The sequence below is a fragment of the Poecilia reticulata genome, chromosome 13 (genome assembly GCF_904066995.2).
Source record: "Poecilia reticulata chromosome 13, P_reticulata-male-v2, whole genome shotgun sequence".
NCBI lineage: Eukaryota > Metazoa > Chordata > Actinopteri > Cyprinodontiformes > Poeciliidae > Poecilia > Poecilia reticulata.
In genome coordinates, this window is record NC_088842.1 from 13,977,545 (window position 1) to 13,996,310 (window position 18,766).

At 39.7% G+C, this 18,766-nt stretch overlaps 1 protein-coding gene across 2 annotated transcripts in view; it reads left to right on the forward strand.

Moving 5' to 3' along the window:
• The first annotated feature begins 1,064 nt into the window (after positions 1–1,064).
• limk1a (LIM domain kinase 1a) overlaps positions 1,065–18,766 on the forward strand; it is a 50,323-nt gene continuing 32,621 nt past the window's right edge. The window contains exons 1-2 of one of the 2 annotated variants that reach the window (XM_008425620.3): positions 1,065–1,559; positions 4,895–4,994. In XM_008425620.3, the coding sequence (XP_008423842.1) occupies positions 1,502–1,559; positions 4,895–4,994 (158 nt within the window). In that variant the 5' untranslated portion in view covers positions 1,065–1,501. Of the gene's footprint in view, positions 1,560–4,894; positions 4,995–13,398; positions 13,535–18,766 lie in introns of those variants that run through there. The other variant, XM_081615108.1, reaches the window with a different exon arrangement.

The following is an 18,766-nucleotide window of genomic DNA, read 5'->3' on the forward strand; positions in this document are numbered from 1 at the left end:
TTGATTGTTTTCCAGCAGTATTTAGTTGAAACATACATTGAATAAAACACATTCACCTTTTTTTCCTCAATCTCTGAAGTTTATTTTAGGTCAGTTAGGATTAGCAAAATTATTTCTCTTTTAAATGCCACAATAACGAGAGGATATGTCAGATTTATTTAGTCATGTCTTATATTAATGTCAAATGTGTCAGTTAACATATCAGAAGTTTACAAAGTTGCGGCATCATCAACGTGGCATGTAAAAGTACTGTTTTACATTTTTATCACAGCACAGCCACAAACTTAAACGGAATAATTGGGACTTTTAAGTATTGCATGAATGGAAAATAATGTTTACATCATAGCTCCAAAAGCCATCTAATTATGTCAAAAAGTTAAAAGGATATAAATAGTTTTGCAAGGCACTGTGTAAGTCCTGTAGTTAGTGTCCTAGATGGAGATGATAAAGCCATGCTGCTGTTTCCTGAGGCTCTCCAGGGACAGATGCTGACCCTGGATTCACATCCTGCAAAAGAAGCTGACTCTGTTTTCTATCTGCAGCAGGGCTCCTGTGGAACTGTACAATGTTCACACTAATTGTATAACTGGTGAGCTACAATGACATACTTTCTGTCAAATGTCTTCAAATAAAAAAATATGATGATGAACAAAAGCTTGTAAACTTGGTCCCAAATGTCAGAAAAGCACAGTCAAATTTATTTTAAAAACTGCTACAAGAACTGGAGACTGGAAAAATGTTACATAAAAATCTTTTGAAGAAAAACACTCTTGGAGGACAACCATGTTTTCTTCCGATTGGCATAACTGGTTACATTCTGTATGATTTTAAGTAACTTGATATAACTGCAGTGGTCTTGGATGGTGACTTATGTTAAGCCATTTATTTTCTATAAGGTGTGTAGACCTTTCAAATCCGATTCAAAACTTTCCAGTCAAAAACAGCAGTTTTTGTTTTTTTCTTTTCAGACTATACCTTATATGGATACTTACTTGCTTTCATCTAATTCGTTAAATTGATGTGCGTCTTTCTGTTGTGACTGTGGCAATAATGAAGCATTATTTTATCTTAAGACTCCCTCGAGTGAGATACAAACTGTGTTTGCAGCTGTTTTTGTATCCAAAACAGGTGATTAGATTATATGTTACAACGACTTGCCATAAAGACATCCCTCTCCTCCTTCTTCTCCCTCCCTCCGAATGGGAAAACAAATCCTGAATTCATTAACTGGGGCGTGTTCCCGGTTGGCCAGCCTCTGTATTTTCCTCTCCCCGGCTCTGCCACTCCATTGGTCGGCGAATCTGTTGAATGAACCGCCGGAGAACCGAGCGAACAGCAGCGGGCAGGAGGAAGCAGCGTGGGCCGCTTCGGCTGCGGGGATCGACCGAGGCACAGCCAACACCAGCACCGGGGGAGCGCGCTGCGGTGGAGCCGCTGGGGGACGTCGGCTACCGGTTCTCTGTCGACCAGAGGTTCTCCGGAGGAGACCAGAGGAAAGTGAATGAGGTTGATGCTGCTTTGCTGCACCTGGAAGGACGAACGCATGGGAGAGGAGGAAGGTGAGGAGCTGGCTGCTGGGGGTGTGTGAGGGCGTTTAAAAGGCAGAGGACGCTGCAGACAGAGAGGCGATAAATGCGGAGTTGTGCTGTTGTGTTTGACATCCACCGATCAGATATGGATGTGTCAGCGTTTTCATCCAAAGGGAGGCTGTTTGGGCATGTTAGCGCCGATTCTGAAGCCGCGTTTTCCTCGAGTTGATGCATCCATCATGTTTGTGTGCACCAGAGACACTCGCACCAAGCTCACTCTGCATGTGCAACCAGTAAAACAACATGACTGTTTATGATCAGATTGAAAGAACAGCAAAACGGTGAAAAGACAAGACTCTTAGGTCTAAGTGAAAAACAAACAACTGCTTGTCTAAGTACTTATTACCATTTGGGTGGGTAAAAAATAGAAGGACATCATCTCACAGAAATGTAGGGTTTAATATTAGCTTCTTATTTTGATTGTGTGGCTGGAGATGGGCACCAGCAACCCTCCCGACCCCACTACGGGATAAGGGATTGGAATGGATGGATTTTGGTTGTGTTGGATTTTGGTTGTGTTGGATTTTGGTTGTGTTGTAGATTTTTCATCTGTCCCTCTTGTATTTTACTGTGTTAGTCCTGTCCTCTCGTGTTCTATGAATAGAACCACGCAGACTTTGCATCTTTACGTTTACATTGCAATGACTCTGCAAGGCATTTGAGTTACCAGAGCTTCACCTGTACAGCTCATGCTGTGCGGGGGAACATGAGGGTGTGTCTGTTTGCTTTTGCTATCTCGTCTTGACAAATACAGGAAAGAAAGAATGACTCTTAGACATTCGGCTTCAGAAACCAGTGAGTGTAGTAATCCTAAGCCTTCGTTATTGATATTAGTTGATGTTTTGCCACTAAACTCCTCTTTCCTTAATTTTTCCAAAGAGATGGATGTCTTCCAAAGTCTCCTGTCTTTATCCGCAGCCAATGTCTCCTCTGCAGTGAACGATGCCTCACATATTAACTCATCCAAATGGGTTCATTCTTCCTGAGACCAAAAGTTTTTCTCATTAGTGAGAAGGAAGGGAGCCGTGAACAGCCCTTTGCATGCAGGCCGCCTTCTACACTGAGGTCAGGTTAATGTTTGCACATGTTGCTTTGTGTTGTGCAGATTGCCAGCTTTGAGGAAAACTGTTGTGCAACCTCAAGATCTCAGGTCTTCAATAATACATGAGCGACCACATTAATGCTACTTTATCCCATTAGCTGTTGTGATCTGCCAAAAATAAAAGGAAGCAAAGTTCTTAAAACAAATGGAGAACTTGGATGCAAAATGGTTTGCTAGACGGGTGATGACTGATGAAGTAACCTTTGGTTGGAAACATTTTGGTAAGAACAGTATCTTACCTTGTCTGCTGTTAAGTAACTTGTTAAATTGTTCTCTGTGAAAATGCCTTTTTTTTTTTTTTACTGGAATCTCCAGGGAATCTCTTTCACTAAATGTTTTCTAAAAGTTAGCCTCAACATTGAACATAAAACCCTATGAGAACCATCAGATAATGTTCTGTAGAGGCTTCTACAGTCGCAGTGTAACCTTTAAGAAATCATCCAGAAATGTCCTGACTTAGTTTCCTGAAGTCTGACCAGAACTTTTATAATATTCCATAAAGGTTCGATAAAGATTAACTTCCCTCTGACTTCCGGTACGTCATCTAAAGAGCAATTAGAGGGAAAGTTACTTTTGTGTTCACTGAAGGGAAACTAAATCGTTCACAATTTAACCAATGGCACATATTGAGGGACTTTCCCTACAAGATAGCTCAAAGATAGCAACTCCTCTCATGAAGTAATCTTCAGAGAAGTTTATTGGAGCGTAGATACAACTTTTACAGGGACAGCTGTAAAATAAATTTGCTGGACCATAAATTGTCCCAGAACTTATTGCGATAAATGACAACATTGTTGTTTTGAGACCATTTTGAAGTAATATAGTTGTAATAATGGCATAAAAATGCAAGAACATGTTCTCAAAGATCAATAAACTTTACGTTTTATTGAACATTTAAACACTAGAACTGGAAGACATTTGGGATATCCAAGGAAGAAACCAGCAGAGACAACAAATAGAGTAAATTAGGAAGTCTCTGTAAACAAAATAACTTTAAAAAAAAAAAGAGTTAGTTGAGACCAAAACACCGGACTGAAGACTTTTATCATTCAGTTTTTGGTTAAATGAGAGGTAAAAGAGAAAAACAGTAAATCAAGCAAATTAAAATTATTGCGTTTCTTTTAATTTATCATGCAATTAATTCATTTACTGTGACAGGCCTAGAGGGCTTTTGAAAACCTTATGAAATCTTCCCTATTGGTTCTCTTGAGGTTAGTTTCAAGGAAGACAGTGCAACGTTTTTGAACTACAAGCAAATCGTAACTAAAACTTTCAACATGCAACCTTATAGAAAGTTTCATGTTTTCTACAAGTTTCAGAGTTTAACCTTCAGAGGATCCTGCAGGTTCACTGAAACATTATGCAACTGTGATCTGCGTGGAGCTGAATCTTCTCTAAATGCTCCCCAAATGTTAAACCATAACTTTCAAGATCTCATCTTTAAAGAACCTTTTTGGACCATTCCTAATGGGTTCCCTGAAGGATAAAGGCAAAGCTGACAGTGCAGTCTTTTAGAAACCGCCAAGAAATGTTTGCTATTATTTTCCAGATGTAATATATACAACACCTTTAAGAAGTGTTGAGGTTAAGGGCAACTTTACTGTAGAGAAACTTCAGAAAACTTTCAAGCTGAACCTACTTTCCCCTGAAAGTAGGTTTCAGGGTTGCCTTCTCTAAAGGTTACATTTTCAAAATCTAACCTTCTTGATTGGTTTCTACAACGTTTATGAAGTAACCTTTAAAAATACAACAACAACAAAAAAACTGCAGGGAATTTTTCCTAAAGTTTCACTGAAGGTTCACAGCAACTTTAATAATTTATCTTATATATTTCCATTGGAGTAGAAAACTTAAACACTTAAGGAAGTTGAAACATCACCACATTATTCCTGGTTCTCACGCTATTAAATATAAATACACCGTTACCAGCTCATAACCAGTTTACCCAGAAGTCAGACTGGCACCAGAAGCCTGGCTGCTGTGTTCGTACAGCTGAGCCAGAAGTGATGTCAGAGCAGCTTGTTGTGTGTTCAATTTTCTCCTCAGGCGAATCATAAACCAGCTGGGTCAGTTTGCATGGGAAGCCAGATAAGCGGCTCATGCAAACACGGACACAATCAGAACGTTGTTGGATCAGCCGAGGCCCCAAATAAAGCCTCGCATCCGTGTGGGTTTGATCCCGTTTTCCCACGTGTCTTTGCAGCTGGAGGAAGTTTGCCGGAGTGCGCGGGATGCAAAGAGAGGATCTACGATGAGCAGTACCTGCAGGCCCTCAACGCCGACTGGCACACCATCTGCTTCAGGTAGAAAACTGACCCCACTTCGCTGCCGACACAGAAATGAAGACCAAAGTGTTGTGGTCGCATGCAACCATGTGGGAAAAAACAAAAGCAAAAAAAAAAAACACATAAATCGTGTTTCGGATTAATGGATCAAATATCCTTGAGTAAAAGTGTGTATTTATTTACACATCCAGCCTAATGATGACCTGTTTTAACTGTTTACTGTTTGGCTGCAATAGGAAATCCTCTGTCGGTGAATGAACCAGTTTTCACTTATTTCTTTCCCGAAGCAAAGGACAAAGTCTCCTTGCTGAATGAGCCTAAGAGCCTGAAGCTACAACGTATTTATCAGCGACCACATTAATGCTACTTTATCATAGCATTAATGATAAATATTAATTAGCTGGTAACAGCTAATTAATCAGAGAGGCGTTGTGATTGTTTGCTCCTCCTTCCCTTTGTTTAGTGCCCATGGATTTTATGTAATTCAATAGAAATACCAAATATTTCTAAGCCTCGGGTTCTGATTTTAGGACCATGAAACTGCTGAAGTGTCAACTTCCTGTCCACAGAGTTATTCAACTTTAGTAGCAGAAGAAGAAGAAGATCTCCTTGTATTTGTCAGGATTCAGGATTTATTTGAAATCAATCAAAAGATTAACTTGATTAATTTGAAAAAGAATGGAAATAAATAATAATTTTAAAAAAAGCTCATAGAACTGGGAGATGAACTCCTCTGCTTGGATTGGATGGGAAGCTTTCTGGGGCAGTGAGGTCTGGTCAAATGAAGATTAACCTTAAATTTGCTTTTTCCCTCCTTAAACCTCAAGCATTTAATGACGTTAGTGAGTAAAACTCTGGATTCACGTTCAAATTTTGAAATACTAATCAAAACGTGGATTTAAATTTGTGAAACAAAATGCAATGATTATGACCTACACTATCCTGCCTTTGAATAAACATTTGGTCAGAATAACTTAATGATATTTGTTCGTTCTTGAATTGGTGAGGTCAAAGTTTACATCCGAGGTGTGTGTCTTGTTGTGCCATTTGTTTGCACCCCCACCAGAAGACTGAAGATCAAAAATAAAACGCACAGCTCAATTAATATCTCGTCATACCTCAAAGCTATAGATTACATTTTTTTTTCCTAGACTGTAATCCCTCCGTGCCTTTAAGCCTTTAATTCCAACTTGGCACATTTTCTTCATAAACGATGAATATGCAAATGTTTACAACCTGGTAATAGCTTTTCAGCTCGCTCAGCCACGTCTCTTTAATTTCTCAATGGTTAGGTCAGCGATGCCAGTTCACGGTCAACATAACGTCTCTGGTTCAGGTCCTGCTGCAGCTGAAACTCTGCAGAATGATCTTGACTGCTTGTTTTCTACCTGGTGTGCAGAAGTACCTGCAACTGTCTCGTTAACAGCTGTAACAGCCTTATCTTCCTGACTGATATTGGACGTGTTTTCACTTGCATGCTGTACTGAGAACAGGTCCAGCTTGGATGTCTGAGACAATAGCAGCAGCTTCTGCCTGGTTTATTATACTCAGACGGCTCCTGTTGCTCTGGTGACATGCCAGCAACAACCTACTATTTGTTGGACTGAGACTTTTTTTATCAGAATTTGTTTTACTTGTGGCGCAGTTGTTAGAGCTGTTGCCTTGCAGCAAGAAGGTTCTGGGTTCGATTCCCGGCCTGGGGTCTTTCTGCATGGAGTTTGCATGTTCTCCCTGTGCATGCGTGGGTTCTCTCCGGGTACTCCGGTTTCCTCCCACAGTCCAAAAACATGACTGTCAGGTTAATTGGCCTTTCCAAATTGCCCCTAGGTATGAGTGTGTGTGTGCATGGTTGTGTGTCCTGTGTGTCTCTGTGTTGCCCTACGACAGACTGGCGACCTGTCCAGGGTGACCCCACCTCTCGCCCGAAACGTTAGCTGGAGATGGGCACCAGCAACCCTCCCGACCCCATTAAGGGACAAGGGTGCAAGAAAATGGATGGATGGATGTTTTACTTGTATTCATATTCTTTTTTTTTTTTCTTTTTTTTTTTTTTTTAGGCTAAATTACTCAGAAGGTACTGATGGATGGCATGAGTGCTTCTTTAGAGACAGAACATCAGTTTTGCTAATTTCAGATGTTTGTCAGGTCATTGTTTTTTTTATGTTTTTAAATCTTCAGGATTTTAAGCTTTTTGTTTAGCTGAATGATATTACCCAAAATGCCATCTTTTTTACTATAACATCTACCATGTTAAACTTCTGATGTTACTTCCATAATCATCTATTGGCCCTAATCTAAGGTAATATTAAAGTGGAAAGTGAAAAAAATTAATATATGTAATTAACTATGCTTTGCTATTCTAACCATGAGTGCCATGACAAATTAACATATTAAAAAAAAAAATGCAGTTGAATCAAACTACATCATTTTTTATATAATTCTCTAAAAAAAAAAAAGAAGAAAATAATAACTGTTCACCTACAGGATCAGATTAGAGGTTGTTTGTTCGGAGAACGCCTCGGTGCAGCTTGCAGGAATGTTGCGTTGCGGCTCCTGTCAGTCACACTAACGATCCACCGTCATATCAGCAGCGGCAGCAGGCCTTCATGTTCACACAGGAAACTGACGGGATGTTTGAACAAGTCCTGACTATATTTGAGCAGAGTTCCCTCCGTCTAAACCAGGGACGTCAAACTCATTTCTGTTTTGGGCCAAATCAAGATCATGAACGGTCTTAAAGGGCCGGTTGTGCCAGAATGTATTGATAAAACCTGTTAAATTGTTAAAATATTAATGAATTCTTAAAATGGTATTATTGGACATCTTTTCAGTCCCTCCAGGATTTTGTGGTGCTAATTTGGAAATATTTCCGATATTTGCGCTTATTTACTACTGTAGATGTGACTTTTTATTACCAGCTGAATAGATCGTTATTATAGACATCAATTAAGGCTGAGGCAGCTGTTTCGTACAAGTAGGAACGGTTTTGACAATTTTTGAGAAAAATCTACAATAAACTCTCAGGGCAAAAAGAAGTGCTAGGATTTGTTGATTTTTGTGTGAATTTCCACAATAATTTTCAAAAAACTGGAGGGAGGGACTGATTGAAACAATTTGGCAGTAAACAGATAAAAACTGCATTGTTTTAATTGATAACATATTTAAGCTCACTTAGTGGTTAGTCTAGAACAGTGGTTCTTAACCTTTTTTGAGGTACCGAACCCCCCAGTTGCAAATGCGCATTCACCGAACCCTTCTTATTCCAGGTTAAGAACCACTGGTCTAGAATCTAGAGGGCCACATAAAAAGCTTTGGCGGGCCGGATTTGGTCCGTGGGCCTCGAGTTTGACACATGTGATGTAGATGACGTAGAGGTGGAGTTTGTCTTTTGGTCATGTTGTCACTACTGTCCTGCAGAGAGTAAATCTAATACTTTATCCAACAGATTGTAGATTTCACTTTCCACACAATCACCTTTATATTCATATCCATCTGTCTGTGAAATCTACACGCCATTTTGCTAATGTGTGCCGTTTTTCACTTTCTTCAGAGCCTCAGTGTTGTCTTAAATTATTCAGAAGCCACACAGCAAAACAAAACGAACAAAAACCTCTGGGATAAAATTCGTTTTCAGTGTTTATTTTGGGGTTAACAATTATTTTAGCAATCAACTTTTCTGATGGTTAATCAATTGATCAGATAAAAAAAAAAAGGCACATTCTGCAGATTTTTCATTTAACCACATCGGCCTTTTTTATATCATAGAAATACATCAAAAGATGCAAAAAAAACAACAAAATAATTTAATTCCTTTTTTAAATGAGGAAATAAGTAAATATTTTACTGCGCAAAGGGCAATATGGTAGCAAAAAGTGATTAGTAGCAGTTTTACATATGTATATAGTGCAGTTTTGTCTTAATTGCTGCTCTCAGGTTGTTCTTTGAACAAATGGCCTTTTGAATCTGTACACTGCAGCTAACAATTAATCAAATTGACTAAATTAGTTGACAAATATTTTAATAATCATTTTATCCTGATAATTACAGTTGATGATTTCAGCCCCACTTTATTTGAACAGCTGATCTTGTTTGCACGGCTTAACTTTTAAGGGCTTAACTTTTTGTGCAAGCTGTTGGGACGTTGTTGGAATTTGCATCTCTTAGTAAAACTCTTTTCAGCTCAGCCAGATGGGGTGATATAATGCACTGATTTATGTGTCTGTACAGAAGAAGAAAAGAACCAAAAAAGATGAGTGAAAGAGTTTCTTACCAGAATATCGATGCAGCTTTTGTACACTTGTTCTTCCTGAGGGATAAATTATTTTTGCTGCTGAGAAAACGGCTCATCTCTCCTCACTGGTGTTTTTTTAAAATATATTTATCTGTGTGTTTTGGCGCCACCATCTGTCTGGAAGTCTCACACTTGCATGATCTCATTTAAGTGGAAAAATTTGGAAGTTGATAAATGTTCAGACAATTTAAAACGTTTTTGCACAACAAGATGCGATTTTAACGTGCAAAGATTTGTTATTTTCCTTTAAGTTATTCGGTGAGTTTTGAAACCAGTGATAGTGATCACACATTTCTCAAATAAATCTAAGGTAAGGTAGGATATCTTGTAGGAAAACTGGTAATTTTCTCATAAATCTTTTTGACAAATCTTTTGGTCATTGACCAACATGAAGGTTGGATCAGATTCAGAGATTATAATTAGCTTCTAGATTGAATATCTAGTTTTTTATGCATGTTTGACCCAGAAATGATGTGTAAAACTTGTACAAGACGTTTACCTTAAAAAGAGCAGCTGAAAACTCGTATTAAGACAGAAAACTTGTTCTCAGTGCTGGAGCCTTGAGTTTAACTTAAACCTTTTCCTTTTTTCGATGTTATTGTCGTCTGCCACTAGATGTTCCAGTGGAGCTGCAGCAGCTTCCTGACTCCTCACCACGCTTCCTGTCTCCCATGCTGCTTTTCATTGATTTGCTTAATGCCTGATGCACGTCTGTGCCGGTTTAACCGGGCTCATCTGAGCCGATTGATCATCGGCATGGTGGCTGCTGCCGCCGGGTGGAAAACTGGCAGCTCGATGTGCCATTAATGATTTCCTCCCAGCGGAAGTTTGAATGGGAAACCTGAGGAGGGCATCCGTGCAGAGGTCAGAGTCTTTAAAGGCTTTGTGCTCTGTGTGTGTGTGGCACATCCAGACCCATGTGGATGATGGCTTGGTGCTCGTCTCTATGCATTCATGCAAAACATTTTTGCAAGTTTTCATTTGAATATTTAAGTTGGACAGTAAACACACTTCTCTGCATTTCTTTGTAATTGTAGCGTCAGTCAGAAGCTTTTCCCAGCTCCGTTCAGCGTCTCTCCTTTGAGGTGTCGGATATCAGACTGAACCTCTGGCCTCTTAGTGTGACATGCTATGACACAACGCAGAGGAAAGTTCCTTTCTCTGGAAAAACTAAAGATATTTCTCTAAGGATCGCATGACTGGATGCTGGAAAGAGGGCAGGTTCAGGTAACTTCACTGGCAGATATGCTGTTTAGATTCAATCATATTTGGGTTAAGCAACAAAGAAAGCGAGATTAGAGATGGGGGTGGTTGTAAGTACCCAGAGAACCGTCCCCCTGGGTGGAAAAATAGAAAACGTTCCTCTTAAAATAGCCTCAGTGTTGGTCAGGCTTCGTGGGAAAATGGAGCCGAGCTCCTGCTGCTAAATATGTTCCCTTTTTTCTGCTTTCTGTTTGCTTTCTGTTGCATATTTCAAAGTTTGCTTTTTTCCCAAGCCACCAAAGCAAACTGTTGTTATATTTGAGATGCATCTCCTTATGACCAGCCTGAAGAAGGTCTTCTTCCATCAGTAAGTGAAAGCTATTGATTGTAACGTATTCCTGCTTTGTTGCGCTTCCGTCTCTGAGGAGACGTTTGACTCGCATCGGCAGTGAAGCCGGCCGCTGCGACAGAAACTGCAGCGCTGCTTTTTATGAGAGATGAGCGCAGCAACGAACGGGACCAGACAAAACGATTCAGTCTGAATGCAAATGGATCCTGAATCCAGATTGTATCAAAGCTCACAAAAATAGTGGTTCAAAGTTTTTGGATTTTTGAGTCTTTAGAAATCTCTCTCCATTGGGCTCTGCTTCCATCACAGCATCCTGCAGTGTAATGTCATCTGCTCGTGTTTACTGTCTCTTCAGAGGCAGTATTATTATTTATTGTTTGTGCTGCAGCATGAAGAGCTTCTACTAACATCAACACAGGATGTAATTTACCTTCTTTGTCTTTGGCAAACCCCATTTTGAAGAGGTTTATAATTTTTTACAGTTTAGGGAATTTAGGATGTGGCAGCTTTTCTTTACCTCTGAGATGTTTTCCAGGAGATTTAAGTTGAATAAACGCCTGACGAATATTTTATAAGACAGTTTGAAACATTACATGTATTTATTTATTCCACTGATTATTAGAGATGAAAAACCTCTAATACAAAAATAGTCATTATGTTTTCTAAAGTTATTCTGATGAATATTGCAACATAAATCAATAACTAGAAAAATATTAAAACCTATTCTGGTTTGCAGGCTTCTCGTAAAAAGCATCAGAAATGTGCATCAGTAAATAAGGCTTTTTTTTTTGTTAATAAAGTTTATTTTTTTGCCTGCTTGTAAAAGCAGAAGCAGAGTGCTGCAGTGTCCCTGCAGCACTCGGCAGCCCTCCATCTTCTCCAACTACAAAACTACACCTGCTGTAGTTGCTGCCCTGTTCGTCACCCCACAGTCTGCTGCTTACTTTGCACTTTAAATAACAGCCTTTTTGTTCCCACATTCCTTGTAAATACTCAGTGTGAGCTCTTCTAGTAAATGTTTGGACAAGGCCGGTTTGTCCCCAAGGACAGACTGACACCGGATCTGCTGTCCTGAGTCGTGCAGCATGTTTTCCTTGCAGAGGAAAAGCGTGCAGATGTGTTTGCTTCTTGGGAGAAACGAGTCTTAGTTGGATTTTCTGACGGACATCATAAAGAGCTGCAGTGACTCAGCATCTGCAGGAAAACTCTGCCTGGCAACAGAGTCTGAAGGAGACGAATCATGTGATGAATAATGCATTGAGTTGAAAGATTCGTCTTGATGCAGCGTATCGTAATGACAGCAGCAACAGAAACAAAGGGAAGCTTGTGTTCAGCAACTTGGATTGGTTTCTAAACAGAAAATTCAGAAACTAAAATATAAATAAATATGTACCGATACTGATATTTAATATCTTTGCTTGCGTTTAATGGCTTCATATTTTAAAATCTCCGATCCGGTCTGTGGTGCCGGACTGCGAAGCTGCTGTTCATCCTTAAAAACTTCAAAAGTCTTCAAGTAGAGATGCACCAATTAGGCTTTTACTGGCCGATAGCAGTTTACTATTTTCTTAAAAAGACTATAATAAATACTCCCTAGCTTGTGTTAATACGCAAAAACAAACAAAAAACTAAATTTCTGCAAGTTTTTAATGCAAGTTTTAAATTTTGAATCCAATAGAACATAAAAAAAATTACACGATTATCCTCAGCAAAGCATACGTCTCAAACCCTGCATTTGATTTTTGACGTTTTAAAAATTGCTAATTGCATTCAGAATCACATATTTAAGAAATAAAGTTCAGCTGTGTGTAATTAACCAGCTGTTCTTTCAGAACTACAGAGGAGTGGCTTTGATCAAAGCTTATTAGTCTTAGATCGGACTAGTCAAAGTCCAAACCTGACACCAATTTAGAATCTGTGGCTTGAAAACTGATGCTCACAGATTCCCTCCTTCCATCTGACTGAGCTTGAGCCGTTGTGCAAAGACGAGGGAGCAAACAGATGCATCAGACTCCTTCAGTTGATTACAATTATGCATGGCAAGACGTTGTTGAACTTTTGATTGGAAAGTGAAAAACATAAAGAAGTAAAGCTCCATCAACGCTTTCGCATCTCTATTTGTGGCTGTTGAGATTTCATTAAGGTGACACTTCACCATGTGTGAGAAAGGAAATCTGCTGCCTCACTTCCCCTCATCTTTCAGAAAGCCTTGCTCCCCTGCAAGGAGGCTGCCATGTCTGATTATCCAGGGAGAGGTGGGCGGCTTTAACAGATGATGGAGAGCTGGGAAATTTGATTTGTGCTGCCAGGACAAATCGACACGTCCAGGAAATGGGCCGAGTCCTCGACGTGATTAGGAAGGAGACCAAGTGAGCTCGGGCGGGTGAATCCTGAACCGTCACAGGGTCAGAGGATGGGAAACGGCAGATTTAAAACAAAACAAACAAAAAAAAAAAAAAAAACGTGACCTTCCCTCATACACTCCCCACCCCTCGTTCTCTTTCGATTTAGCTGCACTGAGAGAGGAAGTAGAGGAAGGGAGGGACTGGGCATAAAGAGAGAGACGGGGACACTGATGCTTCTGACAGCCAGGCTGCAATAGCTGAACATCAGAGCTGCTGACATGAGTCTCTCTTCGAACTGTCAAAACAAGAGCTTCGCTCCGCGGAGCGGCGCGTCAGCAGAGAGCCGGCGCAGAGGGAAGCAGCTGATCCTGTAAGCACCAAGTCTCTCTGTGTGTTTGTTGACTTTTAACCTGAAGGCTGAACTTAAACTCAACTCGGGCTGATCTGGTTCACGTTTTCAGTCTCAACGTCTCTATCAGACTTTGAGACTTTAACTTTAGCTGTTAAATAAACAAATCTGCCGTAAAATATCCTGTTTGTGTGTAGTTGGTTATTTTGATCCAGCACAAACTTACATTTTCTGTGTGGTTGAAATTTTGCTCTTATTTTAGCCATAAAAGTGTCAAAATGCTAGATTGAGGTGTCAGATTACAGGTAAGATGAGCATTGACCAACATTAATTACATTTAGAGTTTCTGGCCTTTCCTTAACTTTAACAGATATGTCATATTAACCAAACTAAACATGGAAAAGTTCTATCTTTCTTTCTCTAAACGAGAGTTTGCACCTGAAGAAGCTTGATTAACTTTTATAGGAAAGCAGAAAATACATGCTTTTCACTTCCTGTTATAATTTGAAACTCTGAAACTGGCAAAATTGAATTGAACCCAATCAGTATTTTATTTTATTTCATTTCATTTTCATCATTATTTTTAGACTTTTCCAGAAGCGTGTAGTGGCTGAGATTTGCTCATTTCTCTCTGTGCTTCGTCTTACTTCCCCAAAACCCAGAACGCACATCGATCCGCCGCCTCCGTCACACGTCTTTTAACTCGGGATGCAAAAACCCCAAATTGGTTTTGGCTTCCCTATTTTGTTTTGCCAGTGCAACATTGAATAAAAGCCCGTCGCTAAAACATGTGACTCACATCTCATGTTTCATCTCTGTCATTGTGAGCGAGCCGCTTCGCCTTCACCAGACTGTTTCGGATCCGTTTGTGTCATCATGATAACCCAGATTGTCAGAGAGGAAGCTTGTTTTTTTTGCTATGGGTGTTTTATCTTGTTCGATTCATGAGATGTTTGCCAAAAAAAAACTTTTGTGCGACATTTTATTTTCAGAAACTTTTGGAGAGCAGAACCTGGAAATGAGAATCAAAACTAAAGCCACAACACAAAAATACAACTTTTCTAGCAGAACCAGCTGTGAAAGTTAAACATCCATGTTTGAAATGATCTTAGGAAAATAAACAATAGAAGTATTACTTCTTTTTCATTGATTTCCTTTCACATTTTCTGCTCATTTTGCGCCAAAATCACAAATAAATATTTTTTTATAATTGTAATTTCTGTCATAAATGTAATTTATGACAGAAATTGTATTTATGACAATACAATTTATTGTAGTTATTGTCATAAATCAAGCAGAAAAATCTGCTTGACTTTTCAGCAATCAAGCAGATTGCTGAGAAAGAGCAATCTGCTTTATTTTTTCCTGTTTTTATTTCACCTTTTTGCTTGTGTGTGTACATTGCTTCCTTTAATTTTCCATTTCTGAATTGCAAAGTTTCCTCCATTTTTACTTAATCCCTGCTGTCGATGCATGAAACCTCCAGACATTAATCTTTTGCTGTGGCACCTTAAAGTCGCACAGAAAAATAGAAAAATCCACCTTTTAGTTTGAGTAGATTTAATCAGTGGAGAAAAATGTTCAGAAATAATTGTTTTCAGAAAGTCACTATTGGCACTCATCTTTATTCAGATTTATTTTACACTCTAGGAACTTTTCATTTGAAACTTTTCTTCCTTGGGGAGTAAATAGGATGTGACACAGAGGAGCTGAGATTCATCTGGACAGTATAGTCATTGTTAGAGAAATGCAGTAATACGTCCAGAGATTAAGAGACTTCAAAACAAAGCTAATTTATATTTGGGATTTTCTAAAATAACTGAATGCTGTATTTTGTTGAAGTCCCATTTAACTATCTGTTTCCTGTTTCTGTAAATTTTGTCACTTTTGTCCCTCGATTTCATGCATTTATCAGTATTTTCCCAATGGATTAAACTCTCTGATTCTCCTCCATCACCTTGAGTTCGTTCAAGCCGATGCCGTTCTCTGAGAGGAGGAGACATCCTTCCTCTTCGGTGGAATATTTTGATTAATCGCCTTTCAGTCAGCTCTAACCTTCGGCTCTCAGCTCTACACTTTAATCACACTCTGAAAATTACATTTTTGTTGCACTGTGACCCGATAGAGTCCAGACTCCTAAATCCTCAATGTAACTTCAAAACAGAAGATTAAAGAGCTAATTTATTTTATTTTTTTGTACCTTTGTCACTTTTGACCTTAATCGTTCATGCTGAGTTTCACTTCATGAACGGTTTAAAATCACGCAGCGTTATCTCTAGTGCCTGATTAGTCGGCTGAGTTTGGCTTTACCACCAAGGTGTTACTGTCGGGATAAATCCGGTTAAATCTGTCTGAACTTCTTACAATAACTTAGAGTTACATCTGAGACACGATTGTCTTCAGGTTTTGTTTTATGCAGCAACTAAAAGGACAACATGTTGAGAGTCTCACACCTGCTCAATTGTAAAAGTAAAATGAAACTTTAGCAGAAAACATAAAAAGAGTGCATTAAAAACCAAAACAATATAAATCAGTAAACGGCTTTGTTTTGTTGCCTTTTTGCCTGAATCCCCGCCTGGAGCTGAATCGACACTCATTGTGGCTCCCAAAGACCTTTTATTATTCATCCGCTCTGGAAGGAGAGAGACTGACCGTGCTGACGGCCGGGGAAGCTCAGCAGACACAAAGAAAAGCGCTGGCGTGCTCTTCACTCACTCGCCGGCTGCTAGGACTCCTGTTTGCTGCCTGAATAAAGAACAGGCACTCGGATAAAGAGACGGTCTGTTCAGCCGGCTGTTTTTAAATGCATGGCCCGTCTCCGCTCCGTTCAAGACTGAAAGATGTTAAACACACGTCAGAGTAAATGCTGCTGAGTTGAAGGTGAGAACATCAGAATGAGATCTGATTGGCTGTGGGACTTCCTGAATGAGTCTGAAGCCGCCCATTAGACACAGAGTGAGGCTTATCAGAAGGAGATGAGGTAATGTCGAGTGTTTTTATGCGTTTGAGGCTGACATCATCGCCATGGCATCCTGGGTTACCATGGCGAAGGAGGCGGAGGGGAAGATGAGGGGTTGATGAAGTGTAGGGAGGGAGTGTGGGAATTGAATGTGTCTGCAGGGAACGGTAATTAGTCAAAGCTTACTAACTCAAACCCATTTAACTCTGGTAAGACTGTCATCAGAGGCTAATCATTTTGGCTGATGATGATGAGGAGGATTAAATACCTGGATGACGGTGAAAACTTTTACCTGAGACAGTTGGGAGGTTTTTTCTTCATTTCATCAGTGGACAGAGTTTGGCTCTAGACCAGAAATCCCCGTCTGTTTATGTCTCGTCTGACTGGGATCGACCCCCAGACAGACTGACATTTCCTCTGGTTGACTTTCACCCCCAGTGTGTGTGTGTGTTTTGTCTTCATCAGTGAGGACTCCATCTTGGCTGTAGACACTCTCATCTCCATCAGATCCCCACGCCTGATGCTGACCGCCTGATCTTTCTTGTTTTTAATGGAGCAGATCGGAGTATCCGCTTATTGATCATATCTACTCAGAGCTTTTCTGCTGCCTCGGCAGAGATACGGACGATGATTGTCCTCCTGAGCGTGAAGGAGATGAAGGCACGTTTAATATTTCATGAAGAGCAGCGTATGTGCACCTCTGTGGGTGTGTGTCTTAGGTAGACGGGTTTGGCTCCTCGTAAATCTTTCGGCTCTGCGCGTTACACCGCTTCCTTTTGAGCCCTTCTGCTTCCTGTAGCCGCCTCACCTTCTGCGCTGTTCAGTGGCCTGTGGCTTTAAATCCACACACAGTCACACATTATAAATGCTGACCAGTAGATGATGGTCAGGGAGTGTGGTTGGTGTGTGTGGGAGTCGGACCAAACTGTTTTTCTTGTTGCGAGGCGTTGAGTTTCACAGTCACAGTTACGTCAGACCCTGTTGGATATCTTCATGCGTTTTGCTGCCTTAAGCTTTTGACTGAAATGTTCTGATCTCGGTTTTATCGCTACCAATCAGATCCAGACAAGATACCAAAACACCCGTATCTCAGCCACTTTATGACGTAAACTTTGGATCATATCAGATTCCCCCTTCAGAGGTGCTTCAATTGAATTCAACAAGATGTATTTTAAACTTTTGGTCCATCAAACAGTTTTAGGCTGAAAATCCACATCTGTCATTCCACCACATGCCAAAGGTTCTCCGTTACCTAGAGATCTGGTGACTTTGGAGATCAAACTGGTGACCCGTTTGGGATGATTTGAGCTCTGACTTGGTGTGTTTTCCTGCTGGAATGACCATCAGAGGACGGGACGCTGTCAGCAACATGTCAACCTTACTGTTACAACTATCGTCCTTATGTTCAGGTGCATTTGTAGTTAAAAGATCATAAAGGCACCTGAACAGTTTTACTCATACCCTGTGTTTGAAGTAATCACTTTATTTCACCAAAACGGTAATTTTGACTGAGTCCTGATTCAGAACATGTGGAGAGAGCTAAAGAATTGGATGAAAACATGAAGGTCTTCCAACGTTGAAGATGATTTTATTTTTATAAAATGTAAGTAAAAGTGTTTGTTTTAAAAATGTTCTTAAATTGTTTTATTTTTTCAGACATTCCTCTTATTTCCTATCCAATGAAAACGCTCTGGCTCAGTTATAACACATCTTCAGTCTGAATCTGCCAACGACACGGATGGCTTTGGCCTCAGCTGTGTTTACATTTTATTACACCATTTAATAAAATTTACATTTCATAAAATGGCCGTATTCATATTTTGTTAGGGTTGAACTTTTTAGCTCAAACTTTCAGATTCAAATCAGTCAAAGTTTGAATCTTTGCATCGGTACTGAAATTGGACCTGATGACCCTGTTGCTAAAAATATCATCATTTCCTGGCATCCTCTGAACAGATACAATGTGCTGTAAAAGAAAAGATAAGGGGAGTTTGATTGGATGCATTTTTATCTCAATGTTAAATGTTAGAACCATGGCTGATGTTGAATTTTGTTGTTATTTTGTTGCAATAACAACTGTGAATTTCTTTAACCTTTGTTGTTAAAGAAAGAAATCAGGTAGAAATAACAGTGAAAACAGAAACAGGGGCTTTAAGTCTGGTTTGTTTTTCATAAGCATCACATATAAATCCTGAAATCATGATTTATGAATTGCAAGCAGTAGTAGTCTTCTCCAAAGATCCTCAAATACTGTTTTGAAAATAAAACTAATGTGAGGGAAAAAATTCACAAGT